The sequence below is a fragment of the Kryptolebias marmoratus genome, linkage group LG6 (assembly GCF_001649575.2).
Source record: "Kryptolebias marmoratus isolate JLee-2015 linkage group LG6, ASM164957v2, whole genome shotgun sequence".
Lineage (NCBI taxonomy): Eukaryota > Metazoa > Chordata > Actinopteri > Cyprinodontiformes > Rivulidae > Kryptolebias > Kryptolebias marmoratus.
Genome location: NC_051435.1, coordinates 2,611,890 through 2,635,464, shown reverse-complemented (window position 1 = coordinate 2,635,464; position 23,575 = coordinate 2,611,890). Strand labels below are relative to the sequence as shown.

Genomic DNA, 23,575 nt, shown 5'->3' with positions numbered 1-23,575 from the left:
TTGAAACTTGGACTTTAACTCGTGAGGGATGAAGCGTTTTATTGACTGAAGGCATGTTTTTCATTTATTGGCATCAGAGTTTACAGATAATAAAAGTACAGGCTGTGAGCAGAAAGTCACTCATTTTAAGTCATTTTAGGGTAAATATCTGCAGGAGAGGAGTTTGAAATAAACAAACCCTCAGATGAACCTAAATCCTGGAAAAGCTTCAGATTTATTGAGGTTAAATCGTCTTTTCCTGCTGCAGTTCTTCCACCCGAAGTCAAAGCCCCGCCCCCTCCTGTGAGCGCTGGCAGCAGATTTATTTGGCTCGTGCGGCCCGCGGTTGGAAGAACTCGACTTTGACCTCTACGGAGGCCCGGAAGGGTCAGGAAGGAGACGACGGCTGAACACTTTGTGTCGCGAGTTCCTAACTGTGAGCAGACGCAGGCACTTACATGATCGCCCGCCTCTGGGGGTGGTTTGGGAGATTAAAATGAGTGACGATCCCGGACCGTTTTCAGATGGAAGACTCGGATGTTTCCACGAGTCCGTCAGAGGAAAACCAGAACAGATCGTCAGCAGATCTTCCCAGTTTCCTCTGAAGACAAACGTCTGATGACCTCTGACCCCTGAGAGACTTTAAAACCTCCTCTGACTCGTTAACCCTGCAGGATTAACGAGTCTGAGGCGGATTTCTCTGCCTGTATATCGAAGCACAAAGTTTTCCCGGAGAAGGCATGTGGTGAGGACGCTCCGCAGGCGAGCTTGAGTCGAGTTCTGGATAAAAACCTGAGCGTAAACAGCTCGACTCGTAACGCCGTCCACCTGGTCCGCTCTGATCAGCCGCTCTCCGGACTTTCTCAGGGTTTTCTTTGGACTTTTAGCTGCTTCTTCCCCTCAGTTTTCTGAACATTTTCTCTCCTGAAAAGGCTCCATGTCACAGAGACACATTTCTTTATCTGAATCCGTGAAAAACTCCAAAAATAACTCAGTTATTTAGGATCAAAAAGAGGATTTTAGCTCCGACCAGGTGATTCCTACAGAAAATGGATGAATCTGGAGGACTCCAGCAGATAATTAGAGTCTGAAAATCTTGTTTTAATTGAATTTTTTTAAATAAACGACCTGAAACGGGACCTGAGACGTCCGCTTCCCAAACGTTTCAGCTTTGGGCCAAAACAAAAGTGACTAAACACGGATAAAAACTTGTTCTGATCCATTTAAAACTGCTGTTTTTACCTCTTTATATCAGCTACGGTTCATTTATTTTAAGACTTTTAGGTTTCTGTGGATCATCTGACCCACAGTGGGTCCAGAACCTTCATTTGGGAACCACTGCCTTGTTGGAGCTAAAATCTGACTTCCTGTCAAGCGTTGGTCAGATTCAAGAACTGAAACTGAGTAAAAAAAGCAGAAAGTCCGGAGAACCGCGGATCCAGAACCCTGTAAACGATCACAGGAAGAACCCGGCTCCTCGGAGGGGAGTCTGCCGCAGCTATCATCTCTCCAGCTGAATAAAACTTATAAAGAGCCACAAAATTCCCTTAAAATTAACAAACACTAATTAATTAGTTAATTAACCTAAAAAATGGAGCAGTTTGTTGCTTATTTAGACCTTAAATAACCTCAAATAAACTGATCTGAGGTCAGCCGGGATAAATAAATCAGGTCCTGTTTCAAACTTAGAGAATTCACAAAAATATGGGAAATAAAAAGTGGTTTTTATCACCAAGCTCATCTGAATCATCTCAATAAATGCAAAGAAATCACCTAAATAATCTGATTTAAAGCTGAATTAATTTCTGCACGTCGACTGGTTTTATCCTGACTGACCCCTGACCTCCACCTCGGCCCGGTTCCAGGGAATGGCTCGGAATATTTCCTACTTTCTGCTTCTCACTGAAGTTAAAGTTCTGGTGACCGGGGCAGGAAACAGCCGAGGAGCCTGGGTCCATTCTGCGTTTTTATCCTCAACTTTTGATTGTTTTTACGGCGCAGCTGCGAGGAAAGGCGGGATCTGAAGGAGCGGCGCTCAGGACGGCGAGTTTCTGATCGGGCAGGGTCCTTCTCCGAACCATCAGCTCTAATAATAACCCTCCTGGACGACAGCGAGTCGACTCAACTTTCACAGCAAATATCTGATTGGGTTTAAAAGCGGAGCGGCGGGGGATCGGATCACCGGCCTCGGCGCGGCTCCAGACTCTCACTCCATGAATGATTCATTCCTTGATTTGTCTCCAGGACCTCCGGGACTCCCCCTCCGGGTCCCGCCTCCCGTCATGGCACGTCACACTCGATGTAGGGGATGTCGCTGTAGCGGCTGTCCACCTCCACCCACTGCTGCACGGCGCGGGCCACGATCTCCTCCGACAGCCTCTGGGCGTACTCCAGCAGGACCGGGTCCACCTGGGGGGAGCTCTCCTCCGAGCCCACCAGGTAGGCCTTCTCGCCCGCCGTCCTCCTCCTCTCCGTGGCGTTGGCGTGCTGGGAGGCGGCCTCGCTCCTCTTGGATTTGACGCAGCCCATCCTCCGGAGGGATGGCTCATCGATTCACTTCAACAGCGCCTCAACTTCCTGTCATCCGCTTCCAGCCGCGAGTCCCGGCGTCGCGTTCAGGGGGACCATCGTGGAGGAACGCCGCCCCGTCTTCTCATGTCCTCACCTGCGGAGAGAAAACAGGAAGGACTTCAGGGATAAGGAAGCTTAAAAATACGGTTTAGGGTTTAGTTCCTGGTGGAACTGAGTCGCCTTTCCACGATCAGGACTTGATGTTTCTGTGGGAGACGTGTCTTCGTCCTCCCTGAGGGACATTTCAGCTCATGTTGGTCCAGGACTCGTCCCTGTGAGGACAAAGACTCTGAGCAGCTTCGGAACCTCAGCTGGACACTGAACCAGGGTTCTGCAGGTCAATGATGTGTTCAATTAACTCACGAACCAATCAGACGCCTCCAGAGCCGTGACATCATCACCTGAGCTTTCCCAGGTCTCAGCAGCCAGATGGTTTATAGAAATCTGAAACTGACTCAGGTTTAAGACTCAGGCCGCCGCCTTGTTTCGTGACACATGGACCCTGTCATGGACCCTGTCCCCCCGTGTCCCGTCTGTTTCCACGAACCGACTGCAGACCGAAGGAGGTGCTTCTCTCCGGGAGCATCCTGGAGTCCATGAATGATTTATTCCGTCTGGGAGTGGCGCAGACTCGGCTCAGCCAACATTAACGACCCGACACTCCTGGAAGGAATGCTTGTCGCCCGCCGCCGGGGGTCGTCGTGTTGAGGAATGACGCCGTTTTTAACCATTTTGGTTAAACCTTGAAAGTAAAATGACTTCATTTCGCGTGCGCCGGGGATGACCCTCAGCTATGACCCCACCGTTTAGTTGTGGCGGCCATCTTAAACTGTGCTGGCCCAGCGATTTCCTCCAGAGAGTTTCTTTGAAATCCGTCCAATGGTTCGCGAGATATTTTGCTAACAGACAGACAGATTTGACTCCAAAGTTTGGAACGCAGATCTCGCGCGATCGGTTCGCGGTCAAGGCACAAGTTTGGGGTCAGTCTCAGCTACTACCACACCAAATTTCAGCTCGGTAGCTGTAAAACTGACGGAGTTGTTGCCGTTTTTGTGTTCGCTGGATACGCTTGGCTGTGGCGGCCATTTTGAACTAGACTGAGCCCGAAAGTTGACGAGACGCGGAGCCGAATCCAGCGATCGTTCTCCGAAAGTTTCATTAGAATCCGTCCAGCGGTTCGGGAGATATTTTGCTAACAGACAGAAACGGATCAGAAACATGATCGCTCTTCTTTCGGCGGCGGGCGATTAAAAAAAAAACATCCCGGTTCTGAACGAGACCCACAAAGCTGCACAGACTTTCAACAAACTGCAGCGGGAAGGTCCCGTTCTGCTCATCCGGTCACCCAAGGTCGTTCAGGTGGAACCGCCATCCGGACCGGTTCGGTTCGGACCCGTCCGCGGCTCTTTAACGCAATCATCCCCGCGCGCAGAAACAAGTTCCTCCGCTCCGGAGGGCTTCACGTCATCATCATTTAAATCAAAATTAAAACATAAAAAATACCCGAAGCTGCTGCGGACGGTCCTGCTGTTGCCTCCGGGTTCTGCCGAGCCGAACCGAGCCGAGCCGAGCCCCGCAGCGCCACACGGAACCGGGTCTCAGCACGGATTACCAGCACCGAGGCGCAGCGGCGGAGGGAGTCCGGGCGCCGCGCACCGACACGGGGGCACAGCGCCCCCTGCCGGCGGCCCGCGGTCCTCCTGGTCCACATCCTGCCCTGCTGCTGGCCCACTCTGCTTTCCACAGGTGCAGGAGAACTTAAAGACGTTACAGGGGTTCTGTCGGGTCCAGGTCGGACACATGGACCTTGCTTTGTGTCAGGTTGTCCCCCAAAACTGTCCAACAAAGACGGGAGCACGAATATGTCCAACGTGTCTCTGTGTGCTGAAGCGTGAAGAACAACCCCACACCATGATCCTCCCTCCACCAAACTTTACACTTTACATGCAGTCAGACAAGAACCGGTCTCCTGACGAGTCCTGAACCCAGACTCGTCCAGAGGACATGTCTCCAACGCTCTAGAGTCCAATGGGGCTGTCCTTTGCTCTTGGTGATGGAAGGCTTGGATGCAGCTGTTGCCATGGAAATGAGCTGATCTGAAGACCTCATGAAAGGTTGGAGGTCTCTGCGGGACGTTCGGTGACCTCTGTGCCCCTCGGCGTCCCCTGAGCCCACTCTGTGGTTTTACACGGCCGACCACTTTGTTCTAAAACCACTGACAGCCTGACTGTGGAGTATTTAGCAGAAGTAACTGGGCTTCCTGCTCAGGTGGCGTCCTGTCGCGGCGAGCTCCTGAGAGTGACCCATTCCTTCACAGATGGTTGTAGAAGCAGTCTGCATGCCTCGGGGCTTGATTTTACACACCTGAATTCAAGGATCTGGATGCATATTTGCAGCATAATGTGGATACAGAACTGAAATGCAGGTACGCACTCAACGTAAACAAAACAGACGTCCCCTCGTTCTTTTTTTTTGCCCGAGTGTGAAATACTTTAACGAGTCGACCCGGTTCAAGATGGACGCCGCAGCTAATCACTCCTGGCCCGCAAGCTCGGTGACTTTTACAGATATTCAGCTAAAAGTTCAGCTTGGTAGTAGCTGAGGGTCATCAGATACCTTCAGGAAATCATTTTGGTGTTTAAATGGGGACTTCCTGTTTTGCAGCTGCAGGTGTCTCCCAGCAGGTGGCAGCACTTCCTCACTTCCTGAGCTCTGACTCAGATTAACTCCATCGGTTCTCAGATCCGCAGACTGAAACTTAAAGCGGTCGAGTTTAAAGACGGACGCAGAAATCGGGAGAGAAATAAACTTTATTGATTCGGCAGAGAAGCGGGATCCGACGTTCCGACGGTCCCAGAGGAGCAGAACCTCCTGTTTCACATTCCTCGGTTATATAATCGGAGAACTCGAGACGTTCCGCTCACATGAACATCCGGAGGATCCGGGGTTTGAACGCCTGCAGCGTGCTCCCATCCATGGCCTTCACCCACTCCTGGGACTCCATGATGGTCCGGTGGGCCTCGTCGAAGAGCTCCTCCCCCACAGCGGCTCGGACCCGGTCCCGCCACGCGCCCAGCTTGGGTCGGCCCTCGAACACGTCCAAACCAGAACCCACGGGCTGACGGGGAGACAGGAGGACGAGGATGTCCGTTAGCGTGGAGCGAACCACGACCGGTCCTGACCCAAACGGCTCTGCTGTCCTGTTCAGAATTCTTTTATTTTAGCTGTTCTTGTATCCAAACGTTCGGCTCGTTCAGGAGACGAGAGGAACCACTTTTAGATTTTATAACTTTTTTACTTTTTAAAATATTTAACTTTAACAAAAACACTGTTTGGCTTTTAGTTACTGTTCTGCTACGTTTACCTTTTAGCTATCATTCTGCTTTTAGCTATTAGCTAGCCTTTAGCTACTTTTACCTTTTAGCTACCATTCTGCTTTTTTACATTTTAGATAGCGTTGTTGCTACTTTTAACTAGCATTTTGCTACGTTCTGTTACTTTTAGCTATCATTCTGCTTTAGCTAACCTAGCTAGCCTTTAGCTACTTTTACCTATTAGCTACCATTCTGCTTTTTTTACATATCAGATAGCATTATTGCTAGCCTTTTTTTTTACTATTTTTCTTGTTAGCTAGCCTTCTAATATGTTTTGCTTTTTAAATAGTCTTTTTGCTACTTTTAGCTACCATTCTGATTTTAGCTAGCCTTTCCCTACTTTTATAATTTAGCTACCATTCTGCTTTTTTATATTTTAGATAGCGTTGGTGCTACTTTTAACTAGCCTTTTGCTACGTCTAGCAACCGTTCTGTTACTTTTAGCTATCATTCTGCTTTAGCTAACCTAGCTAGCCTGTTGCTACTTTTACCTTTTAGCTACCATTCTGCATTTTTACATATCAGATAGCATTATTGCTACTTTTAGCTAGCCTTCTGATACATTTAGCTTTGAACTTTTTGCTACTTTTAGTTTGCCTTTTAATGCATTTAGCTACTGTTCTGCTACTGTTAGCTTTTAGCTACTGTTCACCTTTTACCCCCCGTTTTGTCCTTTCAGCTTGGTCCTCGCCGCTCGCCGTCAGCTCACCTGCATGATCTCCACGATGGCGACCAGGTCGGCGAGCGACATGCGGTCCCCGGCGATGAAGGCTCGGTCCCCGAGGAACTTGTCCTCGATGAGCTTCAGGGAGGCGTTCAGGTCCTCCAGCGCCGCGTCCATCTTGTCCTTCGGGACGTCCACACCCATCTTAGGAATCATGAGCTGCAAAACAAACACATCTCAGTTTCCTTCCTTTCTGTTTTCAGCGAGGCGGCGTTGGGAGACGCACCCTGAGCCAGAACATCTTGGACCCGTGCAGCCGGATGGCCGCGTGCTGCCACGACAGGTACTCGTTGACGCGAGCGCGCTGCCGGATGTCGGCCGGGTACCACGGGTCCGGGGTCTTGAACTTGTCGGCGAGGTAGAGCATGATGGCGACGCTGCAGGGAAACAAACGTGAGTCACGACGGAACTTACAGCTTTAATCTCATTTTTTTTTTAATTTGATTTATTGTCACCTTTCAGCCAGGCAGAAGTCTCTGTCTCGGAGAGCGGGAACCTTCCTGATCAGGTTGATCTTCCCAAACTCGTCTCCAAAATGCTCTCCTAAAGGAACCACAGAGAACCGTCACTCACCTGCAGCGGCGTCTTTACATGCTGCTCACAAAAAACAAAACTAACTCCAATCAGGCTGCAAGTAGTTCCCTCTGAGTTCCCAAATTTCCCAAGTTGGAAGCCTGCAGAGAAGGTGAAGGGTTCACCTGCTGCAGCAGCCCTGTGGGCGGGGCCTAAAGGGCTCTGGCTCGATCTAATTGGCTGCAGTTTAATCCCAGGTGAGTAAAAGTTACAAACCTGGACTCTTCAAATGATTATTCTGCTGCTGTGTTTGAAACTCGTGGATTAAAGAAAATAAAGGCAAAAAAAAAAAGTTAAAATAGGAAATTTTGAAGTTTTTTTTAAATTAATGTCTTCTGCAGGTCCCCATATTCAATATAAACACAATGAAAAGAGCTTAAACATTTTAAACGTGATTTAATCTGAGATCAGTCCTGAAAAAGGAACACATTTATTCGCTGAGACGTTTGGATTTGCCTGGGATCGAACCCGCGACCTTCCAAACTAAAGCGCGTTACTTAAAAACTTTTATTTCCGATTAAAAAGCACCACAAATGCTTTATTTTTTAAAGATGCAAACAAAAACACGTGGAAAACACACGAATGTCTAACCGAAAAGTTTTCAGCGTTCTGTTTGCTGCCCTTCAAAATAAAAGCTTTTTTATTTATTTTATTTTTTTCTATCTGACAGCAAACTCACCGTCCATAAGGGAGACTTTCTTAAACTCGAAGGGGATGTTGTTTTTCTTCGCGAAAATGTAAACTGAGCGGCAGGGCTGCGAGTTCAGGTCCAGAAACAGTTCAACCGCCATAATTCCACCTTCTTCTTCTTCTTCGGTTCCTCACCAAACAGGTTTGATCGAATAAACGCGTCCAAGAAAACCAGCTGCGAACACGAAGCAGCAAGTCTCAGCACAGAAAGGGAACGGCGTTAACTTTCCCCTTATTAAAAAAAAAAAATACCGGAAGTTCTGACCAAAACCTTCGCATTCCAGCAGAAAATCCAGGACCGTTATCAGCGGTCGGTTTTCCTGCTGGCCGGAAGCTGTAACTGCACCGCGATAACTGAGCGGATCTCTGACTTTTACTTAAAATTTATCGTTTTTACCCAAAGCTGCTCAGCTTCAGATGATTAATTTAAACAAAGCATAAAACTACAAACCCAATGCATCCTATTCAAGCAGTAAAAGCTGCTTGAAGAGTTACTGAGGTGCCATTTTTGGCCCAACAACCTGGAGCTGTAGGCCAGTTTAAAGTGTAAAAGTTATGAAGAAAGCTTCATTTTGACCAGAATAAAAAGCTAAAACCAAAGTGGACTGTTTCCTCAATATCAAATATTTCGTAGGGATTTATGTAAACTCCATTCTTTTGTCATTTCAGTTATTGACATGGAAATTTATGGGTATTTATAAATAAAAAATGTAGCATTTCCTGGTTGTCCAGGGTCAAGACTTTCCTAACATTTATGCTGAAATAACCCTGTAATGTAGAACCTCCTGGTATGAAGTTTCAGGCTACAGACTAGCCGTTAGCTCATCAGTCCTGTCAGAAACCTTCCTAAAAGTGTCTGAACTGTACCTTTAAGTACTTTGATTTCATAGATTTCAGAGTCACAGTGTTGATTGTAGTCTTATATTTGAATTGTTTTCTCTCTGAAAACTTGCTCGTATTTAAATCTTAGCTTTTCTCTAACGACTCATTGACGGTGGTTTGACCTTTGACCTGTTGGATCACGGTCAGGTTAAACCTGTTTGTTCCATCCGCGATGAGTTAAAGTCCTTTAATGTTAACCATTAATCAAACTCTGCAGGAGTTTCTGTGCAAATGCTGACTCAGCGTTCACAATACTCTTGTTTTTTTGTAATCCAACTACTTCTGCAGGCTTTGCATTACTTCAGCCGTTCATATAAACCTTCAGCAGACGAGCACTCCGACTTTAGGTGTTTAAATCTTATATTTAACTTTATTTACAAACATTTTCACCCATGGAAAGACACTGAGATCTCGTCAGTTCCTTTAAAAACATCTTTCAAATCTGCTTCAGCTGCTGGTTTTTATCCTACATTTACTTTTACCTGTTATTTTATTTTTTAGCTTTAAGCTACTTTTAGCTGTGCATTCACTGTATTTTCCACCTAAAATGCAGATTTCTGTAGTTTAACTTTTAGTGTTTGCATATTTAGTATTTCTCGTGCAAATCTGATGATAGTAAATTGGAAAACATAAATAACATCTTGACTCTGCTTCTTAAAATCATCTTCAGACGTTTGATATTTGAGCCTCCTTCAGCTGCTTTATATTTACTGTACAATTTGAAAAAACAGACATTTAAAGAAGCATTTCTAAAACAAATACTTGCAGAAGTCCAAATCTGTGGATTAGTCTGCAGTTGAAATCTGTTCTGAAGGCTATTAAGCTCTTTTTAGACTCAAGTATCATCAAATAAATATTATTTTTTGTAAATAATTTTAAAAAATGAGAAGTAATGATTCATTTTCTTGTTTCTTTTTTCACAAATCTGTAAAAATACAGTAAAAAAAAACAAATCTTGTTACACATTTTGTTTTATTTTATTCATATTTTACAGCTAAAGAACAAAGAAAAGCTGAATTTTTATTCAGAGTCACCTTAAATTATTTGAATCCTTAGAGACGTTAAAAGATTTCAGCTTTTCTTCATGTTGGTCTTCGTTGATTAAAAAGTGTTTTCAGAAACAAACGGCTCTGAAATCTTTTTTTTTTTTTGCTTATGACAAAAATAAAAACAGTCTAAATTATTAAAACTAGTTTTAGTTCTTGTAGATCTTCTGTTTTTTTATTATGGAATGAGGAGTTCTTCACAGAAAGCTCATGACGGTTCCTTTCTTTCCAACCTGGTGAGGCTGCAGCGCGTGGAACTGGATCACAATCCTGCAAAAAATAACCCACAGAGTCCGATCACCTGGAAGATTAACCACTTCCTGTTCGATCATGACCACAGGAAGCTGACAGCGAACTGGAGCTGAGATGTTCTGACTGATAAAATCTGTGGTGGAACTCACCTGTCCTCCGTCAGACCCAGCTCTCTGGTCAGGAACTCGAAGATCTTGGCGCTGTGCTCCTTGTTCTTGTCCGCAGTGTCGGTCACCGAGATGGCCGACACCGACAGCACCACACACGGGGAGCAGGAACCGCCGATCAGCATCGGCAGCCCAGGATGCACCACCAGGTTCATCCTCTGGGAGACAAACAGCAGGAAGGAGATCGGTTCAACATGGAGGTGCAGACGGGTCGTTTGTTCAAGTTCCCCAGACTCCGTCTCACTCTAGGTTCCACTTCTTTAACTCGATATAAAACACAACATAACTGGGCGCCTCACGATGATCAATACATCTGATTATCAGGTTATTATTCACACACCTGATAATCAGATACAAACAAACCTAAATGACTTATTTTACATAAACACACTGATTTATATATTCCCATACATAATGAACACTATCTAATAACATATGTTAAAAAAACTATCAACAATTAGCATAGATGCTAACTTAACGTTGAAATCGCCATAGAAAAGCTAACCTGATTAGCATCGTGTTTACCACTGGACATTTATACCCAAATCAAACCTTTTAAAGTGATTATTGGAGACAGTCATGCCATAATAACGTCAGCTATTATTTGCAGACAAATATCCCTCAAAGTTAAATGAAAAAACGTTAATTAGCACAGACGCTAAATAATCACTGTAAACACCATAGGGAAGCTAACGCGATTAGCATCGTGTTTAACAATTAAACGTTTTTACGCAAAACTAACGTTTTAAAGTCACTGATAAAAAACACTCATGTTATGATAATGTCAAATATGATTTGAAGACATGTTATTCAGTGTTCAGCGAACAAAAGACGTGAAAAATCACAACTTTACTGCAACAAATGTGTGCTACAGCAGCTACGGCAAGTCTACTGAGACAAACGAAAACGCCTCCGATAACAAAATTCGTTGTTGAGGTTTGAAAATAAATTAAAAATTATCCAATGTGATGAATTTAAAAACTGATCATAACCCTCCACTCTCAAAACAGCTCAGTTTCAGGTTGAACTGGTTTGTTATTAACTAACTTCAAATAAAAGTTTTATTCGTTAACGTTTAGTTTACAGACGCGCTTCACGACAGAGGGCAGCGCTTTACGGCACAACCGCGACACCTGCTGTCGGTTGAAGGTCGACAAGCGGGTAAACATGAAAAGCACGCCGGTACTTTTGAACTTTGAACACCAACAGGCTCGTTCCACGCGCTGAACGCGACTGAAGGTGTTCTGAACGTGTCGGTTTAACTCACGTCCTCCGGTTTGCCCAGAGCCGCCGCCGTAACGGAGCAGAACTTCTTCAGAAAGTCCTCCGAAAACGAGCCGGAGGGCAGGTTCGTCTGGAGGTCGATGAAAGGCATCTCCGGTGGCGGGAACGGGAGCTGGAACCAGTGGCTCGCGACTCCTTTTTGACGTGGAGCACAAATCAGGGGTTCTACGACGCAACGTAACCGGAAGATAATACTTGTTCCGGTCGTTCCTTTCAAAATAAATCGCGTCAAATGTTTTCTGCGTTAACAATATGTAACGTATATTGTTATTTTATGAATAAAATACATTTTAAAGTATTTTTAGGACTTTGTATGTTGTTGTATATTATTTTATTTTATGTTCTTGTTTGTTTGTTTCGTGCTTCATTTAAAAACTAAATGTAAAGTGTCCATTAAATTATTATTTTTAATAATTAAAACACCTGTCATTTTTCTTATTTAAGTCAACAAACTAATATCTTACATTTAAGCAACAGTTCTGCACTTTCTGATGGTTTTTCTTTGGACTTTAGCTGCTTTTTCACTCAGTTTCAGTTCAAAACCATATTCAGAGAAATGTTTTTCCTTTGTTCAGCCACTTAAACTTGCTCAAATAAAACTATTTGGCTCTAAATGCTTTATTTGTTCGTTTAGTTATTTTCTTTACTCAGCGCCTCGCTAACGTCCTTGTGTTTTATTTAAAAACAAAACACCAATTTTTACTTATCTCGTTTTAAATTATATTTTTTGTTGCAGAAACAGATTTAGTTTCTGTTTCTTCATATCTGAAGAAATGCCAACAATTCAGGAGTTTTTAAAGCAAACATTAATGATGTAATGTGTAACATTTACCAGCTGATGGCGCTGTCCTCCCATCTGCAGCTTCAGGATTTCATGAGTTCTTTATTTTAAACTGATCTTATTAAAGAAAATCCTCTTTCTAACATCATTAACTCACAGGATGTTGTTAAAGACGCAGCTTCATCAGATTATTTTTGATCAAAACAGACAGAAATATAAAACATCTTCACAGCTGAGCTGAGCCAGGAGGTGATTTAAGATTCATCAGATGATTGGATGATTTCAGACCAACAGCTGAAGTCTGACGAGCTTTTTCAGCTAAAATTCAGCTGAAACTAATCTGTCAAAACAAGTGGAACAGAAGCTAAAATGAGCAAAACAGCAGCTACGAGCTAAGATTAACAAAAAAAAGAGATAAAAGCTAAGATTAGCACAACAGTAGCCAAAACCAGAGGAACAGTAGCTGGAAGCTAAAAGCTAAGATTAGCACAAATGGGGCTAACAATAGCAAAAAATAATATTATAAAGCTAACATGAGTAAAACAACTCAAGTTAAGATAAACAAACAAAAAAAAGACAACCTAAAACCACCAAAACAGTAGCTAAAAGCTCAGATTAGTACAAAAGGAGCTAAAATGAGCATTACAAAAACTGTAAAGTTAATATTAAAAACCTCCATTTATTTAAATTAAACCAAAAAAGTTCAATACAGTTAGTTATTTAGAAAAATACTATAGTCACAGCAGCTGAAGGAGTTTTGGTCTCTAAACGGCTGAAAGTATGAAATAAAGTATAAACAGGAAAAGAACGATGCTGACTCAGCATAAATAAATAAATACATAAATAAATAATTCAATACTTCTCTCCGTGCAGTCGGTTAGAGTTCATTGTTGCCTCTCCAGCCAATCACAGCGAGAGCTGAAGGTTGGAGTATAAAGAGGCGCGCGCGCTGATAAAGCATGACGCCGCTCGGTGAGGCTCATTTCTCCCACAGCAGAACCGAGCCGACCTTCGAGACGATGCCTGCGGCTCAGACTGCGCTCTGCCTCTGCCTGCTCACCGCCTTGGCTCCGGCTGTCCCGAGCGAGCAGGACGCGCACCAGCAGCCCCACGCCACGAGCCCCGCGGACACGGAGCAGTGCGCGAGCTGCGAGGTCCGGCAGCAGATCCGAACCATGCGGCTGAACGCCATCAAGTCCCAGATCCTGAGCAAGCTGCGGATGAAGGAGGCCCCGAACATCAGCCGGGACGTGGTGAAGCAGCTGCTGCCCAAAGCGCCGCCGCTGCAGCAGCTGCTCGACCAGTACGACGTGCTGGGGGACGACAACAGGGACGTGGTTCTGGAGGAGGACGACGAGCACGCGACCGCGGAGACCGTCATGATGATGGCCACTGAACGTGAGTCTGCTTGCTTGGAGTTTTTGGGATGAAATCCAACCCTTTTGTCTTTGCGCGTTCTGTGCGTAAAAGCGCTTTTTACGCACAGATCGGGTTTAAGCGCGCACTCTATGTGCATAAAATGTGGCTTTGCGCACAGAGGGCACAAAATAAAGATTTCAGTTTGCGTCTTCTAAAACGCGGTTTCACGCAGAGAATGCTCAAAGAACAGCTTTTAATTTGTACGTAAAATGCGCTTTTACGCACAGAATGCGCCAAGAAGAAGGTTTAAATTTGGCTTCATGCTGGGTTTTAGATTTGTGAGGTGAGTGTATTTATATAAAACACTGCAAAGGTCAGAAACCTGCTGCGTGTTTATCCATCTGCCCTCTTTCCTCCGCAGCTGAGTCCGCGGTCCAGGTGGACGGGGAGCCCAAGTGCTGCTTCTTCTCCTTCAGCAACAAGCTGCAAGCCAGCCGCGTGGTGCGCGCGCAGCTCTGGGTGCACCTGCGCCCCGCGGACGAGGCGACCACCGTGTTCCTGCAGATCTCCCGCCTGACGCCGGTCGCAGACGGGACCCGGCACGTGCGGATCCGGTTCCTGAAGATCGACGTGAGCGCCGGGGTCAGCTCCTGGCAGAGCATCGACGTGAAGCAGGTCCTGGCCGTGTGGCTGCGGCAGCCCGAGACCAACTGGGGCATCGAGATCAACGCCTTCGACTCCAGGGGGAAAGATTTGGCCGTGACCTCCGCAGAGCCCGGGGAGGAGGGCTTGGTGAGTCGGTTTGACCGCGAACCTTCACTTTAGGAACAAAAAACACCAACATTGATCAAGCTGTCATCCTGCAAAGCCTTTAAACTTCCAAAGGTTGGAGTCTTTGCAGAGTCAGCAGGCGACTCAATCCTCCAGCACCTCCTGCAGGATGAAGGAGTCAGTTTAGAAAAAAAAACCTTTTGAAAGCTGCTAATCAGGCCGGACTCCATGTTGGCGCACACCTGCGTTTGGACAGACGCCCGGCCAACATTAACCCCAAATCTTATTACCCCATTACAGAAAAGTTTACCCGTTCCACATTCCTCAGAGTGCCGTGTGTGACTGAAAATCAGAGTAATTGCCTGCACACACACACACACACACACACTGATATCAGTGCCACCAGCCTGAGGCAACAAGGTTTCTGTGTCTGTTTGAACTGTGTTGATTTCTGATTTGTTTCATGTTTATTTGAGTCGTTCTGTTTGCAGAGAGCAGAAATTAAACAACTTCAACGTTTTTTTAAAAACAAGTTTCAACTTCTTTATTAATTTCTCTGACCCGCGCTGCGTTAAACTGATAAAAACCGGCTCCAATGCATCCAAACATTCAACTAAACCTTTTTAAAAGTGCTGCTGAAGTGTTCCTAGAAAGTCTTTTAACTTCAAATGTTATCCTTAGTGATCATGATTGACAGCAGCTAGTGGTTTGTCTTTGCTAGGATTAAAAAGATTCGACCAAAACTCGGAACAAAACTGGAGGTGTAAGGAACTCAGGGAGGAGAACCGTAGATGGAATAATGTTTAAACAATGTCTGGAAGAGCCGAACTGTCCCCCCTCAGAAAGAAGAGCCCAGGAGCCTGCTGTGAACTGAAACCTGTGGTTCCTGTTCTTAAACCCGTTAAAGTTCTACGATCAGTCGGTTCAGAGACATCATTAAGATGGCAGCTTCTGGCCGCAGCTGTAAACTCACGTCTCCTGTCCTTTCAGCAACCGTTCATGGAGGTAAAGATCGCCGAGGGGCCCCGGAGAGCCCGGAGAGACTCGGGTCTGGACTGCGACGAGAACTCTCCGGAGTCCCGGTGCTGCCGCTACCCGCTCACGGTGGACTTCGAGGACTTCGGCTGGGACTGGATTATTGCCCCGAAGCGCTACAAGGCCAACTACTGCTCCGGAGAGTGCGAGTCCAGGCACCTGCAGAAGTACCCCCACACCCACCTGGTGAACAAAGCCAACCCCAGAGGGACCACGGGCCCCTGCTGCACCCCCACCAAGATGTCCTCCATCAACATGCTCTACTTCAACCGCATGGAGCAGATCATCTACGGCAAGATCCCCTCCATGGTGGTGGACCGCTGCGGCTGCTCTTGAGTTGAGACAGAAACCACCACCCCCCACCCCCTACAGACTATCTGACCCAACCAATCCACCAGTTCCAGTGCAATAGAAGCACAAACGGCCCGATCTTCCTGCAGGGCGGCGCTTTGGCATCCTGCAGCTCCAGCTTCTCCTCACCGAGGCTTGAAGCCAGCTGCAGGAACACAAAACACACAAGATGGACTCCGGAGTGAATATAGACTGAAATGTTGTTGTTTTTTTTAAAAACTGCCTCCTTTCCCACCTTGTCTTTCCATTTAAACAGTCGTGCTGCCTGATCGTACTCCACTACACTCCAATCATAGCCGAGATGCCAACTAACGCACCTGTCGCTGCGCTTTGCTTCCTTAGTGATAATCATTCTGTCAGTTTGTTTTCAGACAGGAACCGGGACTTTAGGGCGCGGTTTCACCCTGGCAGAACGACCAAATAAACCTTCATCCAATCAGAGGCCGGTGAAGAGGAGGGTTTTTCTTCCAGGGTGAAGCGCCGCGCTCCAACCTACCCAGCAGAGAATCCGCCTTTAAAGGAGCTCATCGCAAAGCCGCGAAGCACCGAAGTTAACCCTGCAGATAAACGGCCGAAGTGAATTTTATATTTCTGCTGCAGAGCCACGAATAACGACGAAGCAGCTCATTCAGTCTGCTACTTTGTTCCATTTTAAAAATTAAAGCTCTATAATGAATCCGCTGACATTTATTGGCAATTTGATCTGATTTTTACGAGTTATTTTCAGAGAGGAATAAAAACCTGCAAATCTTAATTAACAAGCCTCCCATTAATAAAACATATATTTGCTCCTCGTTAACTTATTTCAGTGCATAATAAAGTATTTGTTTGTATAAAAAAGGCAAATCGAGAGGAAGCAGAACAACTCGGCGCGTTTTTGTTGCATCAAATGTTTATTTTTTCTGGTGGTTTTCAGAAGGAAACACGTCTGGAAGTCGCAGACGAGTCGTGCGTGGCCCCGGAGCCGCGGGTTGCAGACCCCTGACCTACGACAGCCTAATGCAGGTCGAGCGCTTTGTTTACATCGAGCGCGTACCCGCGTTAAAGAACGGAACCTCTTTGAAAGCCGTAGTTCAGGTTAACTTTCTTCACGTTTTTGCGATGAGCACCTTTAAGACTTAAAAACAAAAACATAAAATAAAAAAATAAATAAAAAAACAGCCCGACACTTGAATCGTTGAAAGCTCCTCGTCGGACGGAAGGAACTTGAACCGCATCGGCCTGTCGAACGACCCAGTTTGCACTACGGCACGCCAACGGAAACGGTTGGTTGCTACAGAAGTTGTAAAAACTGATTTTGATATGTTTTTGCTCATTTGTGTTGTTTGTTGTCTTTCTAAGCCGCCGAAGGTGTGTGACGTAAAAAAAAAAAACCACAATGTAGCTCAAAAAACTCTGTATCTACTTGTTTTAACAAATAAAGTCTTTAGCTTGTTTCTGGTTTCTGTTTCTGTGTTTTAACTGCATTTAATTAACTTTAACAGAGAATTTTAAAAGGATGACCTCATCTGAGGATTAATCCCAAGTATTTTTAATTATTCCGTGACTTCCTGGTTTATCATAAATAAAAACACATGATTAATTCATCGCCACATTATTATTATTATTATTATCTGGTTTTGAGAAATATTAATGTTTCACATCTTAGATAAATAAACTACTTGAACTCTGAGGTTTAATGTTAAAGTTATTTTACATTTTATGCAAAAGAAAAACAATTAACTGCTGTTAGGACAAATAAAACCTTCATTAAAACCATAAAAGTACCTTTTTTTGTGTAGTTTTTCTTTGGAATCAGTTAAACGCTGATTTGTTTTCAGTGCTTTAAATTAAAAATAATCTCTTTTATTATACCAAACACTTCAACCTGACACTAATTAGTTTGCTTATTATCAGTTTAGAGTCTGTTAGTGTTTTATTTACATTTAAATCGTAGTTAATTAAACGTAAAGTGAGTTCATGCAGAAACTTCCTGATTTAAATGATTCTGGTTTCAGCAGATTTGACTTTCAGGTTGAATATAAAGTGTCACCTTTCAGTTTATTGAAGTTTTTTATTGAATTAAAGTGTTTTTCTGTCCCATCCGAGCCTCTTTAAGACGAGATAGAAGCTTTCTCCCTGACTCGGCTCCTTTCCCTGCGAGGCGACGGTGAGAGGATGTGATCCGACAGCGTGACCCGCTCCGCCCACGGCCTCACCGAGGCCTGGCTTTCGCCCAGCAGAGGGCGAATGGAGCTCTGCCCGTGAGAGCCACTTCCTTTCCCGCTGCGAGCTGGAGACGTGCCACAGAGAGCGGCCTGGTCGCCGATGGACCCACGGCAGACTGAACGGTATTACCTCCATATGAGCTCTTCTTGCCTCACAGATATCTAATGTTGCAAAAATGAGCAATTTAGGAGGGAAAAAAATCACAGTCGGGCTTAAAATATCTTATTTTTAGTTAAAAGGACATAACTGGAAATGATTCGGTTGTAAAATAAAAATAAAACCAAACAAAACATTAATTTATGCAGAAACAGGGAATAAAAAGCTGCTTCCTCAGGATCTCAGAGGTTCTGCTGCTCTGTGCTAACACAACGCCAGGGCGGAAAGACATCAGCAATGACCTCAGGCAGGCAGCTGTCTGGAAGGGTCAAAGGTCATTTCTGAACTACCTGGAGTCCATCGCTCTACTGAGAGGAGAGGAGATCAGCTGCCAGCAGATTCACCCCGAAGGTCAGACTGTACAGTGAGCTCCATCTCAGCCTCTACAGGCCTCAGTCAGCAGGTCAAAGTTCAAAGGTTAAAGCCTCTTCTCTCGACTTGAAGGAACCAGAAGACTTCTGGAGCAGAACCAGAACCAGAGGTAAACGGTTTCACTGGAAGGATGAACGACGTTAGAGCCGCTGCTTCCTCAGAACCTCAGAGGTTCAGAACCAGCAGGTTCTGCAGGTGTGTGTTAACACAACGCCAGGGTGGAAAGACATCAGCAATGACCTCAGAGTTGCTGCCCATCAATGTGGGAAGGGTCAAAGGTCATTTCCAAACTATCTGGAGTCCATCGTTCTACAGAGGGGAGACATTTCAGACAGCTGCTGATCTTCACCCTGAAGGTCAGACCGTGCAATGAGCTCCATCAGACTCTACGGGCCTCAGTCAGCAGGTCAAAGGTCAAAGGTAATTTCCGAACTATCTGGAGTCCATCGTTCTACAGAAAGGAGAGGAGACATTTAAGATCAGCTGCCAGCAGATTCACCCCAAAGGTCAGACCGTGCAGTGAGCTCCACCTCAGACTCTACGGGCCTCAGTCAGCAGGTTAAAAGTCAAAGGTCATGGTTTGTTTCATCTGAAGGAACCAGAAGACTTCTGGACCAGAACCAGAGGACAGATGTTTACCCAGAATGCACTGCAGCTGTCAGCACGGTGGTGGAGGGCTGATGGTTTGGGCTCCTCTGCAGACCAGAGGACAGATGTTTACCCAGAATGCACTGCAGCTGTCAGCACGGTGGTGGAGGGCTGATGGTTTGGGCTGATTCTGGAGTCAGATGTGACAAACAGGACAATGATCCCAAAAACAGCAGAACGGTCCAGAACCAGAACCAGAACCTCGGCCGAGAGGTCCGAGGTGTAACGTGCGTTTAAAGATCAGCTCAGCAGATCCAGCCGGTGACTGACCCGGCTCTCGCTCGGCTGCATCTCTCTCTCCTTCTGCTGCTCGTTTGGAGCGGACTGCAGCAGCCGGGAGCTGGTAAACGGTTTGACTGAGCGTCGTTACATCTGTCAAGAGCCGGACCCTGGAGGCCCGCGCCCGCCAGCAACATTCCGCCTCTGACAGGTGAGGAAGTCGGAGTGAGAGAACGGGAAGAAGGATGTTAGGGGGTGAGGGAGTAGTCCAAGGCAGCTGGAGATTCGTTATCCAACCACATTCCTGGAGTGTAAACCTGCAGGACGGATCTACTGATGAGGAAATCTGCAGTTTCTAAAAGCTTAAAGTTCATTAAACAAACTTTTAAATAAAACAAGAGCAGGTAAAAACCTGAGACAGAACCGTTTCCACCGGAACGACATCACGGAGACGCCCGCGGGTGGCGTGATGGGAAATAAAACAGGAAGTAAACAGTCCGTCCCTGACGCCGATGGCAGCAAACAAGCCCAAACCATCAGCCCTCCACCGCCGTGCTGACAGCTGCAGTGCATTCTGGGTAAACAGCTGTCCCTGCCATGTTGTTTTTAGACTTTAACCTTTGACCTTTCACCTGCTGACTGAGGCCTGCGCGGTCTGACCTTCGGGGTGAACCTGCCGGAGCGTCCACTCCTGGGAGGACTGGCAGCTGACGGGGAGAAGCGTCCATCTGACGAGGAATAAAACAGGAACAAGAGTTTATAATGAAGCGTTTAACGTTATTTAACGAAGGAACCATCTTTAAAATCCACCCCAGTCGGCAGAAGGTAATTATCTGGGGTTCGACTGACAGGCTGTTTGCAAAAGCAATGAAAAGCAATAAAAGGAAGCATTCAGGGACCTGATGGGGGCCAGATGGCCAGCTGCTGAACGCTACCTGTCTTCACCTCTCCTCGAATTTATCTGCACGCCGCTTGCTTTTTCACTTACGCTGCTGCTGCCCTGACACTGACAGCCACCTCTGGGACCGTGATTGACGACTCTGCGTCTGCGGACAGGACGGTGGTTCGGCGTTCGCTCCAGACGTGTTTACGGAACCGGCCCGGCGACGCTGCTGCTCGTTTATGCGAGGGATGATTAGGTGACGAGCAAAAAACGTGGCCTTAAGCTCCAAAGCAGCTCAGGACGGGTCCTCCGGGGACGGAGGGTTGACAGTGATGAAGAACAGGTCTTCCTCATCGTGGAAACCTCCTGTCCCCCAACGAGCTCTCAACACGGACGGATGCAGAGCGGTGTCAGGTATGTGTCAGGGAACCATTTATGGTACGTTTTTACAGATTACTGTTGGTTTTTACCCCGGTGGACGAAACGAGGAGATCCGTCTGAATAAAAGCTCCATTTTTAGTCATCTGCCTTCAGAAATGTCTCAATATGTTTATTCTTTAAAAAAAAGCCACCAGGTGGAAAAAAACAAACTCTAAATAATTACAATCATCCTCTCGAGTCTCATTTATCAGATGTTCCTTGGTAACTAAATATCACACCACTGCCCAAAAAGCTACTTCTAACTAAACTCGCCTCATTTATTTTGTTAGTAAAGACAATATTTTATTTTTCCAGATCATAAAAGGTCGTTAAAACATTAAAAACTCCTACAGCAGGGGTGTCAAACCCAAAATTTAAAATTTGGTCCAAGCCAAGGGCCAATCACGATCAATATTTATTAAAAATTACATAAATTAATTAGTTTTAGATGTATTATGTCAAATCATTCATACAGAAATATCAATGACCTTTTCCCAGTTACAGATTATACAGAATTTAGAGCAAACAGACTTTAATGAACACAGACAAATAGATCAAACATCTAAAAGCTCATCATTAGCAGTCATTTTTTACGCCTCACTCAGCTTTTAAATGAAGTTTTTAACAATAAAACAGACAAAAACCGGATCATACAGAAATTAAAACTATATATTGTTGTTTTCTAAGTCACTGTCAGAGAAAACTAAAGTTTTTTAAGCAAAATAAGAATCAGAGACTCGATCTGAACCAAACTAGAGGGCCGGATGAAATGTTACAGAGGGCCGGATCTGGCCCGCGGGCCTTGAGTTTGACACGTGTGACCTAGAGGTTTTACATTTTAAAGCGCTGTAACGTCTGAAAACAGCACAAAGGAGGGAAGAGATAAAAATAATGACCATAAAGGTGTGAAAGTTTGGTGGTTAGGAAAACTTTATTCGTATTAAACACCAAAAATAACTTTATTAATTGGAAAAACTGTTAAGGATCCATTTCTGCGGAGGTTACTCCGACATGTCGACGATCCATCTCTGCCGGGGTCCACGCCGTCGACAAGCCGGCGAGGAAAACGACTCAGGTTGTCGTCATTTTCATTAAAGTTCGAACCGCGCACCGGGGGGTCTGTTGTGTAAGTGTATCGCCACATGGTCGCCCGGCGGAGCAGAAAACCTTTTCATATTTCCAAACAGAAGCAGGTGGTCCTGGTACTCGGTATTCTGAACAAGCACTTCTCCTAACAGTTCCAAAAATAGGGTGGGAAAGGTGTTAAATATAGTTCGTGTGATTTTATTTCAGATTTGATGACTCTGTTAAAGTCTATGGTTACTTCTGGGTTCTGGGATCGGCGTAGAACTGAACACGACGTGTGGCTCTGCACATTAAGGAAGTAACAGGAGAGCAGACAACTATCTTGATGACGCTGTCCGTGAAATGAAGAAGAGAAACGCTTTGCATGCATTTCAAAACTCTGCCTTTTTCCTTCCCTGAAGCAGGAAATGGTCTCCAACAGGTGGAGAAAACCAGCTGCTGACCTTTAAAACACGAAGGCTTTCTGCTGCACGTACCCTGAAGGGTGAGAGCTTTTAAAACAAGAGTCCATGTGGGAGCGGGGTCGGACGAGGGCCTCCCCCAGGAGGCGCTCAGCCGAGTCTGCAGCCATCTGCGGCTTCGCTCAGCACGTAAAACAAGACATGTGCTGCGGTTTGACCTTTCACAGCACCAACTATAATATTATCATAAGCAGAGCGATCGGGTTGCGCTCTGCCCCGCGGCGGGATTCAGTCTCCATATGTAGCGAGGATAAGTGAAAACCTCGCCGTGCCGTGTGCATCCCTGTCATCCAAATGTGGACGAATGGCTCCGGACACGTTCCTGCTGACAGTACAGCCTTCCACGAGAGTTATAACTTTTAAAAGAGATCGATTCATTTATTTCAGGGGTCGGGAAGCGGCGCGGCCACAAATCAGCGCACTGTCAGGGGGTTTGTTCAACTTTCAGGATGGAGTTACCGCAGAAATGCAGCCAGGGAGAAAACACAACTATCTGTCAATACTCGAGGCCGGGCGGCTGGCACTAATTGAGTGAAGGAGTTATGGGCACCAGCTGGCAGCGAGCACGCCGCCCCCCCCACCCCCCGGTTCTGGAGCCGGCAACACAATGGCTGACCGGAAACCAGGCAGACGAGTCGGAGAAAACGCTCCGATAAAACTTCAACGAAACACGAGAAACTGGAGCGCCATCGTTGACTCAGGAAGTGAAGTTTTACTAACAAATCAAGTGTTTATCTGCTAAAAACAACAAAATAAGAGTTTAAAGGGGGAAGAAATAATCACGGTAAACTAAACTCAAATTCTCCCACAGGAAACAGCTGCTGATTGGTTGATCAACGCAGAGGCGGGAAGACATCAGCAATCAGGGACGCGGCAGTCGCTGCAGGTTAGAGAACCCTGCGAGCCGACTGTGCGTCCAGACGGTAAAAGATCAGAGAAGAGACGGGAGCGGAGGGACCGAGGAGGCTTTGGAAAACGTCGGACATGTATCCGATTCAGTCGCAGGCGTGTGAACGCAGCCTCGGAGTAGAGCTGGGCGATAAAACGATACATATCGAAAAGTCTCTATCGTCTCTATCATAATTGTATCAATGATTCATGTAAATATTTCATAACGTAGGCTACGACAAAGTTTATGTAAGTGATAAATAATAAGAAAAAATAACTATTTTGCGAAGAACCTCCGTTTTGCGACATGACGCTGCTTTACGGCAGCGGCTTTCTGTGCGGCGCCGTGTTTTCACCATAAGTGCTGAAAGATGGAGACGCAGGAAGTATCAAAC

General features: G+C 45.7%; 4 protein-coding genes across 5 annotated transcripts; 1 reads left to right on the top strand and 3 right to left on the bottom strand.

Moving 5' to 3' along the window:
• Positions 1-13: 13 nt before the first annotated feature.
• Positions 14-4,394, bottom strand: LOC108247350 (small membrane A-kinase anchor protein). 2 transcript variants are annotated; one of them, XM_017435396.3, is made up of 2 exons: positions 4,054-4,224; positions 14-2,644 (listed from the first exon to the last, which is right to left on the bottom strand). In XM_017435396.3, exon 2 carries the CDS (start codon positions 2,506-2,508, stop codon positions 2,260-2,262), a length of 249 nt encoding a protein of 82 aa, XP_017290885.1. In that variant the 5' UTR covers positions 2,509-2,644; positions 4,054-4,224; the 3' UTR covers positions 14-2,259. The 2 variants fall into 2 exon arrangements, with proteins under 2 accessions (XP_017290885.1, XP_024866170.1); XM_025010402.2 differs by having other exon boundaries at positions 2,507-2,644; positions 4,054-4,394.
• Positions 4,395-5,342: 948 nt separating this feature from the next.
• Positions 5,343-8,144, bottom strand: gstt1b (glutathione S-transferase theta 1b). The gene is made up of 5 exons (XM_017435399.3): positions 7,901-8,144; positions 7,104-7,191; positions 6,875-7,025; positions 6,634-6,807; positions 5,343-5,668 (listed from the first exon to the last, which is right to left on the bottom strand). Exons 1-5 carry the CDS (start codon positions 8,010-8,012, stop codon positions 5,471-5,473), a joined length of 723 nt encoding a protein of 240 aa, XP_017290888.1. The 5' UTR covers positions 8,013-8,144; the 3' UTR covers positions 5,343-5,470.
• Positions 8,145-9,746: 1,602 nt separating this feature from the next.
• On the bottom strand, positions 9,747-11,746 carry ddt (D-dopachrome tautomerase). Its single transcript, XM_017435404.3, has 3 exons — positions 11,526-11,746; positions 10,241-10,416; positions 9,747-10,109 (listed from the first exon to the last, which is right to left on the bottom strand). The coding sequence occupies exons 1-3, from the start codon at positions 11,631-11,633 to the stop codon at positions 10,037-10,039; spliced, it is 357 nt and encodes a 118-aa protein (XP_017290893.1). The 5' UTR covers positions 11,634-11,746; the 3' UTR covers positions 9,747-10,036.
• A 1,550-nt stretch (positions 11,747-13,296) lies between these two features.
• Positions 13,297-17,399, top strand: mstnb (myostatin b). The gene is made up of 3 exons (XM_017435394.3): positions 13,297-13,721; positions 14,104-14,474; positions 15,444-17,399. The coding sequence occupies exons 1-3, from the start codon at positions 13,343-13,345 to the stop codon at positions 15,822-15,824; spliced, it is 1,131 nt and encodes a 376-aa protein (XP_017290883.3). The 5' UTR covers positions 13,297-13,342; the 3' UTR covers positions 15,825-17,399.
• Positions 17,400-23,575: the final 6,176 nt, after the last annotated feature.

Bases quoted from the DNA above. Each gene is read 5' to 3' on its own strand.
- LOC108247350 (XM_025010402.2), bottom strand. From the start codon at position 4,261: ATGTGGACCAGGAGGACCGCGGGCCGCCGGCAGGGGGCGCTGTGCCCC. The intron at 2,645-4,053 runs GTATTTTTTATG...TTCTCTCCGCAG, and splicing joins ACCGTCCGCAGCAGCTTCGG to GTGAGGACATGAGAAGACGG.
- gstt1b (XM_017435399.3), bottom strand. From the start codon at position 8,012: ATGGCGGTTGAACTGTTTCTGGACCTGAACTCGCAGCCCTGCCGCTCA. The intron at 7,026-7,103 runs GTGACAATAAAT...GTTTCCCTGCAG, and splicing joins GACTTCTGCCTGGCTGAAAG to CGTCGCCATCATGCTCTACC. The intron at 6,808-6,874 runs GTGCGTCTCCCA...TTTGTTTTGCAG, and splicing joins CCAAGATGTTCTGGCTCAGG to CTCATGATTCCTAAGATGGG.
- ddt (XM_017435404.3), bottom strand. From the start codon at position 11,633: ATGCCTTTCATCGACCTCCAGACGAACCTGCCCTCCGGCTCGTTTTCG. The intron at 10,417-11,525 runs GTGAGTTAAACC...TTTGTCTCCCAG, and splicing joins CTCTGGGCAAACCGGAGGAC to AGGATGAACCTGGTGGTGCA. The intron at 10,110-10,240 runs GTGAGTTCCACC...TATTTTTTGCAG, and splicing joins CTGGGTCTGACGGAGGACAG to GATTGTGATCCAGTTCCACG.
- mstnb (XM_017435394.3), top strand. From the start codon at position 13,343: ATGCCTGCGGCTCAGACTGCGCTCTGCCTCTGCCTGCTCACCGCCTTG. The intron at 13,722-14,103 runs GTGAGTCTGCTT...TTTCCTCCGCAG, and splicing joins CATGATGATGGCCACTGAAC to CTGAGTCCGCGGTCCAGGTG. The intron at 14,475-15,443 runs GTGAGTCGGTTT...CTGTCCTTTCAG, and splicing joins AGCCCGGGGAGGAGGGCTTG to CAACCGTTCATGGAGGTAAA.